At 49.6% G+C, this 12,753-nt stretch overlaps 1 protein-coding gene across 2 annotated transcripts in view; it reads left to right on the top strand.

The window, feature by feature from the left end:
• The window catches only part of LOC140903668 (calsenilin), an 83,088-nt gene that overhangs the window by 61,102 nt on the left and 9,233 nt on the right, over nt 1–12,753 (top strand). For both annotated transcript variants that reach the window (XM_073325328.2, XM_073325327.2), the window contains exons 3-4: nt 10,817–10,941; nt 12,361–12,430. In XM_073325328.2, coding sequence (XP_073181429.1) covers nt 10,817–10,941; nt 12,361–12,430 — 195 coding nt within the window. The remainder of the gene's footprint in view (nt 1–10,816; nt 10,942–12,360; nt 12,431–12,753) is intronic.

The raw sequence follows: 12,753 nt of genomic DNA on the forward strand, positions 1-12,753 counted from the left end.
TTTGCACGCAGTTATGTTTGAGCGGAAGGAGTTTGTGGTCATGGTACAGGTTGGTGGATGGACAGGAGCAGATACAGAGGCGATGGTAAGAGACCCAGTGAGTTGTTTGCTCTGCCAGTGGGTGCCCCAAAGACCCTGCCTCCCAGGGGGAAAGGAACATGCTCTGGTAGAGAAGCTGAGTGATGCAGCAATGGAACAGATCATTGGCCCAGCTGACCCAGTACCCTGCTTCTGGCTGCGGCCACCATCGGCCGTTTTCCTAAAGCAGTCAGTGTGATCGTGGGGACACCTGACATCAGCCAGGACCCCCCCAGGGGTAGGTCATGCTCCAGGCCAGTGTGTAAAGCTGGCTCTGGAGACAGGAGGCTCTGCCTCCAACCATACAGCTATAGGGCAGCAGCAGACAGGAGATGCGCTGGTGACGTGCGAGGAATGGTGGCACTGCTCCCTGGGAATGTCCCTCTGACTCCGTGACTCGGCAGCCATGACAGTAGGGCTCCATCCCTTAGCGCTCAAGTTCAGTGGAGGTAATGCTAGCATCATCGGGTGTGCTTGCCCTGCAGCACCCCCTGCTGAATTAGAGTGGGCCGGCACATGCTTCCTGCCTCGATTTCTTTTCTCAGGAAGCCAATAAGAGCTCCACTTCAGATCCTCTCGGTGTTTGACTCGATAAGACCCTTTCAGCTCTTAAATAGCCAGACGGTGGGGCGGACTGACCATTAGGCAGTATTGCCTTTATGGGGTAAGCTTACCCCATCGCACAACTATCATCTGAGCTACCACTGGGAATTGAACTAAGGACCTCTGGAGCTGAAAAACGTGAGCTTCCCCTTGTGCTAAAGGAGTAACTCCCCTAGCTGTTCCCTGTTCTAGAGTCACATGCTGAGGGGATCAGGCACAAAGGGGGATGTGGAATGCACTGAACTGTGGGCTACTGTGGCAAACCCTGAGTTTTTATTACATGGGACATTTGCCTGAATACAGAATAATTAGCTCTGTAGGGGCCACATAATTAACGACGCCTCTAACTTCCCAGGCACCAGCCAATTGTGGGCGGAGCTAACTGCGCGTGCCACTCATGGGATTTTGACCTTTTAGCTACCCGATTGCATCCACGGATCAGGTAATTGGGAATCAAAATCCCCCCATCTGTGCCTGCGCTTAAAGGGAACGGCTGGTCCTATTATTATGTATAGGTTATTTGGTTTACATAAATGCCTAGAAGTTCTGGCCAAGATCAGGGCCCACTGTCCCAGACACTGCACAGACACATAGTAAGAGACAGTTCCTGCCCCATACAGTTTTTACAGTCTAAAGGCTTCATCCAAAGCATGTTGAAGTCTAGCTTTGGATCAGGCCGTAAACGGACGAGACAAAGGGTGAGAGAAAGAACAGACTGTTATCCCCATTTTCCCAAAGGGGAAAAAGGTCCAGAGGAATTAAATGATTTGCCCAAGGTCACAAGGAGAGCCTGTGGTATAGCTAGAAACTGACCCCAGATCTCCTGAGTCCCAGTCCACTGCATGAACTGCAAAACCACCCTCTGTATCAATACTGATTAAAGTGTAATTCAGAGTGATTCTGCTGTGGGTCTGTCCTGCTGGGAGTAGCTGGGATGCTCCGTTTTTATGGCGATCATTTTGGAGCATACTGAATGCACGGGGCCAGATCCTTAGCTGGTGTAAATCAGTGTAGCTCCACTGAAATACCCTCAGGTTTCAGGAAAGAAGAAGGGGGCATGATCTCCATCGAGGCTGCATAGCCGCAGCTCTCATTGACTTCAGTTACCATTGCGGGTACTCAGCACTTCTGCTGACTGGCCGTGCAGACTCCCTCTGGGAGAAGCATGGTGTTCTTTCTGGCTCATGCCTCAACACCGGCAGTAAAAGTCCTGTAAATGGGATTAAATTAACAATCCTGTTGACGATGCATCAGGCTCTGGTGCACTGTCCTGTAACCGGGTTAGCTCTGCAGGGCTAACAGGAATCAAGAGAAGCACAGGCTTAGTTTGTCGTCATTACAGGCAGCAGATGTGTCCTGCGCTCTCATTCATAACTGTGAACCCTGGTGTTAATAACTCCAGAGTTTGGCCCAGCTAGTAGGTTGACTGAGTAAGGAGGAGCCATTCTTATACGGGTACTTTTCTGACCATTGCACTAAAGGTTTGTTGTGGTCACTAGAGCTGAGCGAATAACAGATCTTTTGGTTCGCTGGCCGTTTGGGGGAAAAAAATCGAAAAAAGTCAATCGTTTGGGGTTCAACTGGAAACCTTTTTTCCCCTAAATTTTTGGCACCTCGAAAAGTCAGAAAAAAATTGATTTCAAGTGAAGTGACACGTTTCGTTTTGACAAAATTGCAACGTTTTATTTTGAGTGCGACGGTTTGACGGGGATTTGGAGTGGGTTTGTGAATAAAACGGAAGGAAGCTTGGAACCGAAAATAGAAACGTTTCATTTCGAAAATGTTGGAATTAAACATTTTGATTTTTGTCAGATTTTTGGGGGTGGGGACAGAGAGACGAGATGTCCCATTTTTAAAGGGACAGTCCCATTTTGGGGGACTTTTTCTTGTATAGGCGCCTATTATCCCTGTCCCGTTTTTTCACAGTTGCTATCTGGTCACCCTAGGTGGGGAGAGGTTTTGAGAAAAACAATTTGGCGTAACTGACGCATATGCATGAAATGTTTCAGTGTCTCTGAATCTGCATTTTTGCCACACTCACAAAAAGCTTCAGCCACTTGGTTCGAATCACTCTTAGCTGCAAAGGACATTCTGGGTTTAGGGGCTTGTTCCTCCGCTGGTGTAAATCAATGTAGCAGCCCTTGTAATAGGATTCACACAGTGGATTTCACTCAGTATGACTGACTCCAAATTATTTAGTGTACTGTGCAATTAACATGGTGTCTGGCATCTCAGGAGATGAGTCACTTGGGACAGCATCATCTCCAGGGAATCCCCAAGCTGATTTCCAAGGTTCTCCTGGAGCACCCCAGGCCTGAGTTGCATGCAGAAGCAAATCTCGGCCAGTAGTCACCCTGAAACCTTTGTTTGGTTAATGCACGCTTGCAAACAGGCAATGCTTTCAGAACCGGGCTGACAGGCAGCCTTGGCTGACCCCTCCTCAGGAGATGCAATGAACGTGGATCGAGGAGGTGCAGTACCTCCAGCTATTCAACCTAACTCGAACCTTTCCCCTGAGTTTGCAACCGAGCGGGCGTCTGCGCAGATTCTTGTCTCTGATGCAGCCGCTTGTGCTCATTAACCGAATGACCTCTTGATTTGTTCCTGCCCCCTGCTCCGGCACACACCAATGAAAGCGACTGGCGGATTAACTAGTACATTTAGGGAGAGCTCCTCATCTGGAGTACATTGGCATTGACCTCACTGGAAGTTTGCCAGTTTATACCAGCTGAAAATCTGGACCTTTCAGGCAAAGAGCTCGGGAGTTGTTGTGCGTTACTGTGACAGTCCAGAGCCCATGCACCTTCACCTGTGGTGTGTTAATACTAATTAATAATAACTTAGCAGCTTTCATCCACAGCCCTCGAAATCCTGGCTGTTCTCCTGGCCCACTGGAAAATACACAGCAGAATGATCTAACTCCCTCTGCGTCTTTATATTGTGTTCAGTGGGTGTCGGATCCGTCCCCGTATCCACCTGTCCATTCCTAGCAGCTCTCCTGTCTTGTGTTCAGAGAAGGGCTCAAACCTCAGCTCCAAAGACACTTGGACTTCAGGCTGTTGGGAATTCAGTCTAAATTTTGCAACCTTGTTAAGACTGTAGCTCCAAGAGACCCCAGTCAGCAGAGAGGCACCATTGTGCTGGGAGTTGTACAAACGTACTTCCAGTGCCTCTGTTGAAATGCATTGCCCAGCCCTGCTGGGTTTGTCCAGGCACCTAGCAGGGTTCGCTCCTGAGATCCAGTCTGCAGTGTCTGAATCCAGCGGTATCTCTTCATTTCCGTGGCCTGATCTCTGTGACTATTGTTCGAGCCATCTTTGGTCACCTGTCTCGGACGTGCCGCGTACAGAGATCTCCATTGACCCATTCCCTTCTGTCCAGATCCTCAGACTTGAGTGGAGCTACGCTAATTTACACTAGTGGAGGAATTGGGCCCACGTTTCCAATGATTTCCATCCTCCTATTCTGTTCTTTTTGTCTGTCTCTCCACCGCTGCGTCCTGTACTGTGCAGTATCTCCAGCTATTCAAATGCATCTATTCCCATGCCTCCCTGTTTTGTACTGACCATTGATCTGGGGTTATATGTTCATTCGTCTTATGCTGCTTGGCTGAAGTTCACCTCGGTTCGATGGGTCAGGCCAAAGCCTTTCAGCAACAGGCTAGATTCAGCCCTGCTGTAAGGACACACAACTCCATTGACTTCAATGCACTGGTTTGCAGCAGGCCTAAATTTGACCCAGTACATCCAGCTTGTATCACCCTCATCTCCTGTCATTTTCTCCTTATCCGTGTACCCAGCAGTGCCTGCCTTCCTGCCCCTTCCCCAGGTCTCTGTCTATTGTACCCGTTCTCTCACCGGCTGCTGCAGATGATTGACGTGGTCAGCCGAATCGGTATCTGGATGGAGTGTACAGCCTGATATTGTTAGCTGCATTTGCCTGCTGTGTGTCCAGTTCCCAGGCAAAGTTGAATTAACTTAATCTAGGGGGCTGGGGGGAAGGCAGATAGCCTCACAAAGTTTGCACAGATCTTCAGGGCTGGGTTTTTTTTTAATGTTTGTGAACTGCAGGAACTTCCAAGAGCCCTTAACCCCTCACAGAGGTTTGCTGCTGACACAATCGAGGCTCTGGCTTTGGGGGTTGCGAAGGAGTCGCGGTTCCAGCCTCTGTTAGTTTCCCATGAGCCAGTCTCCCTGCTCACAGGGCTGTACCATGCTCTGCTGCGCTACATACGTGGGAGGGATCCCTCCCCTTTTAGAAAGGGGATATGGAATTAAAGGCTGGCTGGAATCCCAGTGGAAAGTCCTTGCAAATCGAGCTGCTGAGTCTGGTGCCCTGTCTGCACTGAGGAAGTTCACTCTGGTACCAGGCCACGTCTCTGAATGGGGAATCAGATTTCAGAGTAACAGCCGTGTTAGTCTGTATTCGCAAAAAGAAAACGAGGACTTGTGGCACCTTAGAGACGAACCAATTTATTTGAGCATGAGCTTTCGTGAGCTACAGCTCACTTCATCGGATGCATGGGGAATGAATCCCTCACTTAGCACCTGACCCAAAACCCATAGAAGTCAATGGGCATCTTTCCATTCACCTCAATGGGTTTTGGGTCATGCCCAACTGCAGCCCTGGTGGTATCGTAATCCTTGAGTCTACCTCTCGCTCTGCCAGCTGTTCTCAGCCTTGGGCCATGGGCAACTTTCTTATGGTGCAGAATCCTCAACCGTTATCAGCTGATGAAGAAGGGAACTAGTACAAGGTGTTACAGCCACTGTCCCACCGGGAGGGTGGACTGAGATAGACCCACCCACCCAACGTGAGAACAAATCAACCTCAGCAACAGAAAACAAACAATGTAAAAAATCAAAACCAAACTCCCTACCCCAAACACAGACTGCCCCCCCCACAAAAAAGGGAGAAATGCCAGAGACTCTGTGTAGTCTGCTAGGGACTGCACTGTTGCCACTGATTTTACATGGAAGGGGCTCAGATACTACGTGATGAGTGGCAGGATAAGATGGATGGATGGATGGATGGCGAGAGATAGAGGCGTGTGTATGGGGATGGATGGCGAGATGGATGGATAGAGAGGTGCGTATGGGGATGGATGGCGAGATGGAAGGATAGATGTGTCTGAGGATGAATGGATAGATAGGTGTGTATGGGGATGGATGAATGGATAGGTGGGTGTGTATGAGGGTGGATGGAGGGAGATAGAAGGGTGTGTATGGGGGTGGGTGGAGAGATGGATAGATAGATGTGTCTCAGAATGAATGGATAGAGGGGTGTGTATGGGGATGGATGGATGAATAGATAGATAGATCACATTGTTCTGGAATGTATATTAAAAATGAGAAAGAAGGCATCATTGTTTCTCATTTTCAACATGTTGGTGGCTGAAGAAGAGCAGGGTTTGTGGTTGGGCCAGGAGCACCTCTGTGCTGAGCTCCAGGCATGGTGCAGATCTGTATTTAGAGTAACGAAGCTGGGGGTTGGTGGTTAGAAATGATGGAAGGGGGTTGTGAGGAGCTGATGGAGTTGCTGGATAGAATGGGGGTTGATACAATGTCAGTTATACTTATGAAACCATAACTGTGCATTTCCAGACTCTCATGCATCTTGTTTATTGAAGGTTAATGTTAACTTAGAATTTCTCAGGTTTCAAATGTTTGAGAAAAGTCTTGTTTTTCCATTCAGAAAATGATAGCAATTTGTAATCATAACTTCATCTGAACAAGATTATTTGTCTGGAATTTCCTTATTTTTTGAAAGTAAAGCTATAGGGGAAAAGCCACCGGTGCTGGGTGGGAGTACTTATTCTCCACCAAGTAAGTAAATTATATTATATTCTAGATGATAGCTATGTTCATTAGCATACAATGGTCTGCTGGACAGAACTGCATCAAAGTTTCTCCAGCCTTCTTAATGCCATCCAGCCCAGCCAGTTCAGCTCCAGACTAAGAGGTCAGCAAACTGCCCTGGCAGACTTCTAAAAGTCCTTCAACCCAGCTAGGTCAGCGGCAGACTTAAAGATATCCGTATGCTAGCCCTATAGCCTCCTCAATGTCTTTGAACCAGGTTGCTTCTGCAAAGGACTTTAAGGAGTTCTGAGGGTTCTTTTATGTTGAGCAAGCATGTGGCAATTTAGCAAATTATTCTGTGGTTTGGGGTTTTTTGCTGCAAACTCCCCCCACCCCATTCTTTTCCAGAAATGGTGAAATTTCATTCTTCCAGATTTCCAGGAGATTCTCTGTGCTTTCTGTTTTCCAAACATGCTGTAACCCTTCCATAAGTCACCAAGCCCAGTGCTCTTTTACGGGCAGGACAGGCCTCCAAACAAGAGTTTTGGAAAGGATGTAAATGTGACGGGTTTGGTCACAGAAACCCCACTGGGACTGTCACCTGACATGCTGAATTTACCTCTGAGCCCTTTTTCCCTGCCAGCTTCAGACTCCAGAACCCTGCCTTGTTGAGCCAGACACGCTAGCCTGCTGCAACCCAGACCCAGGTCTGATCCACGCACCCAAAGCTGCAGACTTTAACCAAAAACTGCTCAGTAGGTTACCTATCTCCAGCACCCAGACACCCAGTTCCCAATGGGATCCAAACCCCAAATAAATCTGTTTTACTCAGTATAAAGTTTATACAGGTTAAACTCATAAATTGTCCGCCCTCTCTAACACTGATAGAGAGATACGCACAGCTGTTTGCTCCCCCAGGTATTAATCCCTTACTCTGAGTTAATTAATAAACAAAAGTGATTTTATTAAGTATAAAAAATAGGATTTAAGTGGTTTCAAGTAATAACAGACAGAACAAAGTAAGTTACCAGGCAAAATAAAACAAAACACACAAGTCTAAGCCTAATACCTTAAGAAACTGATTACAGGTAAAATCTCACCCTCAGAGATGTTCCATTTAGCTTATTTCACAGACTAGACTCCTTCCTAGTCTGGGCCCAATCTTTTTCTCTGGTACAGTCCTTGTTAGTTCCAGCAGACATCTTAGGTGAAGCGCAGGGGTGTTCTCATGACTGGAACCCCCCTTGTCCTGCTCCACCCCCTTTTATAGCTTTGGCACAAGGCAGGAATCTTTTGTCTCTCTGGCTCTCCACCCCTCCTTCTAAGTGGAAAAGTACCATATTTAAGATGGATTCTAGTATCATGTGACATGGTCACATGTCACTGTAAGACCTCATTCTTCATTACCCATTGGCTGGCCCACACACACACAGGAAGGCTTGCAGGTAAATAAACCATTTACAACCAATTGTCCTAGTCAATGGGAGCCATCAAGATTCTAAGCCACCATTAATCGCCCACACTTTGCATAATTACAATAGGACCTCAGAGTTATACTTCATATTTCTAGCTTCAGATACAAGAATGATACATGCATACAAATAGCATGAACACACTCAGTAGATTATAAGCATTGTAATTATACCTTACAAGAGACCTTTTGCATAAAGCATATCCTAGTTACATTATATTCACACTTATAAGCATATTTCCATAAAACATTATGGAGCACAATGTCACAGTCAACTCCTTTCAGTCCTGATTATTTACAAAGAATGTACAAAGTTCTGTTCCCCTGAGCACAGCAGAAATGAAACTGGAGATAGTTTCCTTGTGCACAGTTCCAAGCCTCTTTCAGCCAGCACTCTGCCCAAAAGCTCCCTCTCTAGAGCCACGTTCCCAGTGCTTCTCCAGGCTTTGTCCTTAGCTCTCTGCTCCGTCTTTGTGGTCTGTTTTCTCCTTGTCCCTCTGTCTCACAAACACACACCCCTCTGCTCAAAAACAATACCCAGCAAGGCCCCTTCACCCATGTAGTTTAAGGTCCTGAGCACTCTCCCATGTGCCTATGTTTTGGGTGCAGGCTGCTATTGTTTCAGCCACCTGGTTCCACAAAGAAGCTCAGGCCCAGATCCTCAAGGAAATCAGAGTTAGGTGCCTAAGTACTAGGGTGACCATATTTTCCAAAAGGGAAAATGGGACACCACCTGAAGCTACCCCAGGGCTCCCCGCTGCCCCCGCCCCACGGGGCTGGCGTTGCCCCCCTGCAAGTTCTTCTGTGCCCTGCTAGGGTTCGCACCCCACTTTTTTGGCAAAACTGGGCATTGGTCCCATTTGCTCTTGCCAGCTGATGATCAATGGGCAAAAGCAAAGGGGACAAATGCCCAGTTTTGCCAAAAAAGTGAGGATGGCAGGGACAGGGCTTAAAAAAGGGAATATCCCAGCCAAAATGGTAGGCATGATCACCCTGCTAAGTACCTACATCTGGGCCTTAATGGTATCTTGCAACTATCGTAAGTGAAGCATGGCAGTTATGCTCCCTCCAGTTTCAATGAGGTTTAATCCAACCCATAACAACCTACTGGGGGGTCTGGAAGTGACTTTCCTTTGCGGCAAGTTGTCCCATCACTGTCTTCTGCTGCGGTTCTTGCACCTTCCTCTGGAGCAGCTGGTGCTGGCCTCTGTCAAAGACTGGGTACTGGGCCCGATCCTTGGTTCTGATTCAGTCTGGCAGGTCCTGTGTGTGCTAGAAATTTCATGGTTCTTGTCCCTGGGATACGGAGCTGGGGCCAGGGCAGTTCTGTGTGAAGGACTGAACTAATCTTTCATCCTGTTAAGTTTTACCGGGAGGTGAAAGGCATCGGGGAATATGAGCCCGGAAGAGCATTTAGGATTGGTCGCAGCTCTGCCTTGAACATAATGTTACCCAAGTGCCTTGTCTGATTTCGGGGCCCTGCGAGTTGTTCACAGTCCCAAGCCTGCCTTTCCAGCCAACACTCTGTGCCCAAAAAGCGTTTTCTCTTAGCTTTATCTCAGGGCCACATTACGGTGCTCTCAGGCTGTGCCTGCTTCCCTGTCTCCCTCCAGGCTTGTTTCCACTACTACGGTGCGTAGATAAGCCGGCGTCACCCCCCTAGTATAGACACATCCTGCAGCGACAGAAAGGGTTTTTCCATCACTGCAGAAAAACCACCTTCCCGAGCAATGGTAGCTAGGTTTATGAAGCATTCTTCCATCTGCACCAGGGGTTAGGTCAGTGTCACTACAGGGCTCAGGGGCATGGATTTTTCGAGGATGGTCTGCTCCTTTAAGGACCAGGGGCCTGGGACCAACCAGTCCTGTTCAATTATCAGTCCCAGCTGTAAAGGGCTCAGGTGAGAGAAGAAGCTGCAGGAGGGAGGGTGGCACCTGTGACTGGCCCTGGAGCAGAGAGAAGTGCCAAGAGGCCCTTGCAGCCTGTGTTGATCAGGGGAATAGCTTTGTTTTGCTTTGTAATTTTTCTATTTGAATTAATAAATGGTGCCCTGAAGGAAGGGACTGCAGGAGGCTTTGTCATGGTGTTGAATTCTTCCTGGGCTATTAAGACCGGCTAGCAGCCCTATGCAGACCAACCTGGATGCGTACCCCTCACCTATGGGGTGCTTCTCTGGAGCCCCCTGCTCCCCTGGACTGGAGGGTCTACGACTCCCGTGCACAGTGGGTCTGTGTGTTGTTGTCCTTTGGCCTGAGTGGTGAGTCAGTATCTGGGGCTTTTCCAGGCTGTTTCCATTAGGAGGAGAAATTGGTGATGGGAGTCAGGCATTTCTTTGGTGCAAGCCTGCTTATTTCAAAGAACGTGCACAAAGTCCTGTTTCCCGGAACGCAGTAGAAGCAAACAACAGCAGGCAGGTTCCTTGCTCACAGTTTCCAAGCCTGCCGTTCCAGCCAGCACTCTGCCCAGAAGAAGCTCTCTCTCACTTGACTTCCTCCCAGGGCCTTGCTGCCAGTGCACCTCTTACTTTCTGCTGGCTTCCTCTGGTCCCTTACATGCATATGCACACAGATCTGCAACCAAATCAATGTCCCAGCTAAACAAATGGGTATTTAATTGCTCCCTCATTTAGCCTGAATGAAAGATGGATAGCATGCAGCTTCAGCGAGGTCTGGGATTGCCCATAGATCTAATCATCATCATCATCATAATTAATAAATAATACTTAGATCAAACACCTGATTGCTGGCAACCATTAACCCTCTCCAGCACAACAATATTCCTTATTCCCCGCTGTGCTGGGGTTGGATTTTGGGAGTTTGTGTCTCTCTTCCTGCTCGCTCACAGAGTTTGTCTTGTGTCATTCCAGACACCAGCGACAGCGACCTTGAACTTTCATCTGTCCGGCACCAGCCAGAAGGGCTAGACCAGCTGCAAGAGCTGACCAAATTCACCAAGAAGGAGCTGCAGTCGTTGTACAGGGGCTTCAAGAACGTGAGTGTCTGTTGGGTCCTTCCCCCAGCCCAGTGATCCCCGAGAACAGCTGTGCCTTGTGGCCTCTGTTGGGCTCCATCTGCTGTCCGTATGAGACTGGAAACTGCACCCTGGAGAGGTGGGAGCTGGCTGAGATGCAGCCTCGGGGGCTCAGGAAATTCATCCCGGTGCCGAGCGTGCTCACAAGGCCGAGGCACCATTTAAGTCCTACTGAAGCTTGGAGGGCGAGATGTTAACGGGTCTGATAGGAGATGGAGTGGTTTTGGCCTGCGCCTTGTTCATCCCCCGCTCACTGAACTGAGGAGCGGGGCGTTGGGTGAAGGGGATTCCTAGTGCGAAGTGCGAACACTCGGGGTACGCTGACCCTGCTTTGGGGCGTGATTACAGCCCAGGTAGATATCCTCCCGCTAGCTTAGAGCGAGGAGCACAAGCACAGGCAGCTACCCTGCCCGCTCCCTGGCTGTGCCCTTGGGCAGCCACCCCCTGTCCTGCTGTGGCTTCCCTGCTGTCGTTACGCCACTCGATCAAAGCTGCCGCGGGAGCGTCTGCCCGCGTTGCCATCACAGCTCTGCCTGCGGCGTAGGCTGGGGGACGCAGGCTGAGAGCGGAGTGGATGGTGGGGAGGGAGGAGGATGTATTACAGACCCGAGCCACCGAGCGTGAATGTGCTTGGCCGGGGGTTCTGTTCCTTCTCGGTAGGTTTTTCCACCTCGCTCATCACCGTTGTTCCTGAGCGCCTTCCAGCCGTGCGTTAAGCAATGCGCCGAGACATCTGTCACCACGGGGACGGGGTGGGCGTATCTCCGGGGAGAGGCGGTGCACTGGCATGAGAGGGGGCCAGGAATACCAAGGTGCATGGGGTCAGGGTTCAAGGAGGGAGCGTAAGAGCACAGAAAAATATAAGGAAGTATTTCTTCACACAACGCACAGTCAACCTGTGGAACTCCCTGCCAGAGGATGTTGTGAAGGCCAAGACCATAACAGGGTTCAAAAAAGAACTAGATAAGTTGATGGAGGATAGGTCCATCAATGGCTATTAGCCAGGATGGGCAGGGATGGTGTCCCTGGCCTCTGTTTGCCAGAAGCTGGGAATGGGTGACAGGGATGGATCACTTGATGTTACCTGTTCTGTTCATTCCCTCTGAGGCACCTGCCACTGGCCACTGTTGGAAGACAGGATACTGGGCTAGACAGACCTTTGGTCTGACCCAGTAGGGCCTTTCTTATGTTCTTATGCCCTAGGAGGACGGATGTCCTGGGTGCATTGCAGGGCAGATGCTTGTTGCATGGCAGAGCCATGGGGCGAGAGGAGAGTCCTGGGTCCAGCCGGTCCGGCTACATCTAGGTGCCTGATCTGTGGGGAGGGTGATGGTCAGACCAATTGGGGGCTAACCTCCTGGCGATGACTTCCCTCCGTAGGAATGCCCCAGTGGCCTGGTAGACGAAGACACCTTCAAGCTGATCTATGCTCAGTTCTTCCCTCAGGGAGGTGAGTTTGGCACCAGTTCCCCCCTGCCCCTGAGACCTTCCCAGAGCAGGGAAAGGGTTAAATTATCTAGCGAGGCACCAGGAGCCCAGAGCCTTGAGCCCAGGCCTGTCCCAACGTTGCTGATGTCCCACTGCGAGGAGAAGACTCTTGTCTGCAAAGTTCCCAAGTCCTTCCGCTGAGGCTGGGCCCCAGGCTCCTTTGCCGGCAAATATCCACAGCAGGAGCCAGCTGAGCACTGCGCCTAGCCCCACACCTGGCCTGAGCAGGGGATAAAGCAGCCAGGGGGTGATAAAGGCACTGGTGTTTTGCAGTATCTAGAAACC

The sequence above is a fragment of the Lepidochelys kempii genome, chromosome 26, assembly GCF_965140285.1.
Source record: "Lepidochelys kempii isolate rLepKem1 chromosome 26, rLepKem1.hap1, whole genome shotgun sequence".
Taxonomy (NCBI): domain Eukaryota; kingdom Metazoa; phylum Chordata; order Testudines; family Cheloniidae; genus Lepidochelys; species Lepidochelys kempii.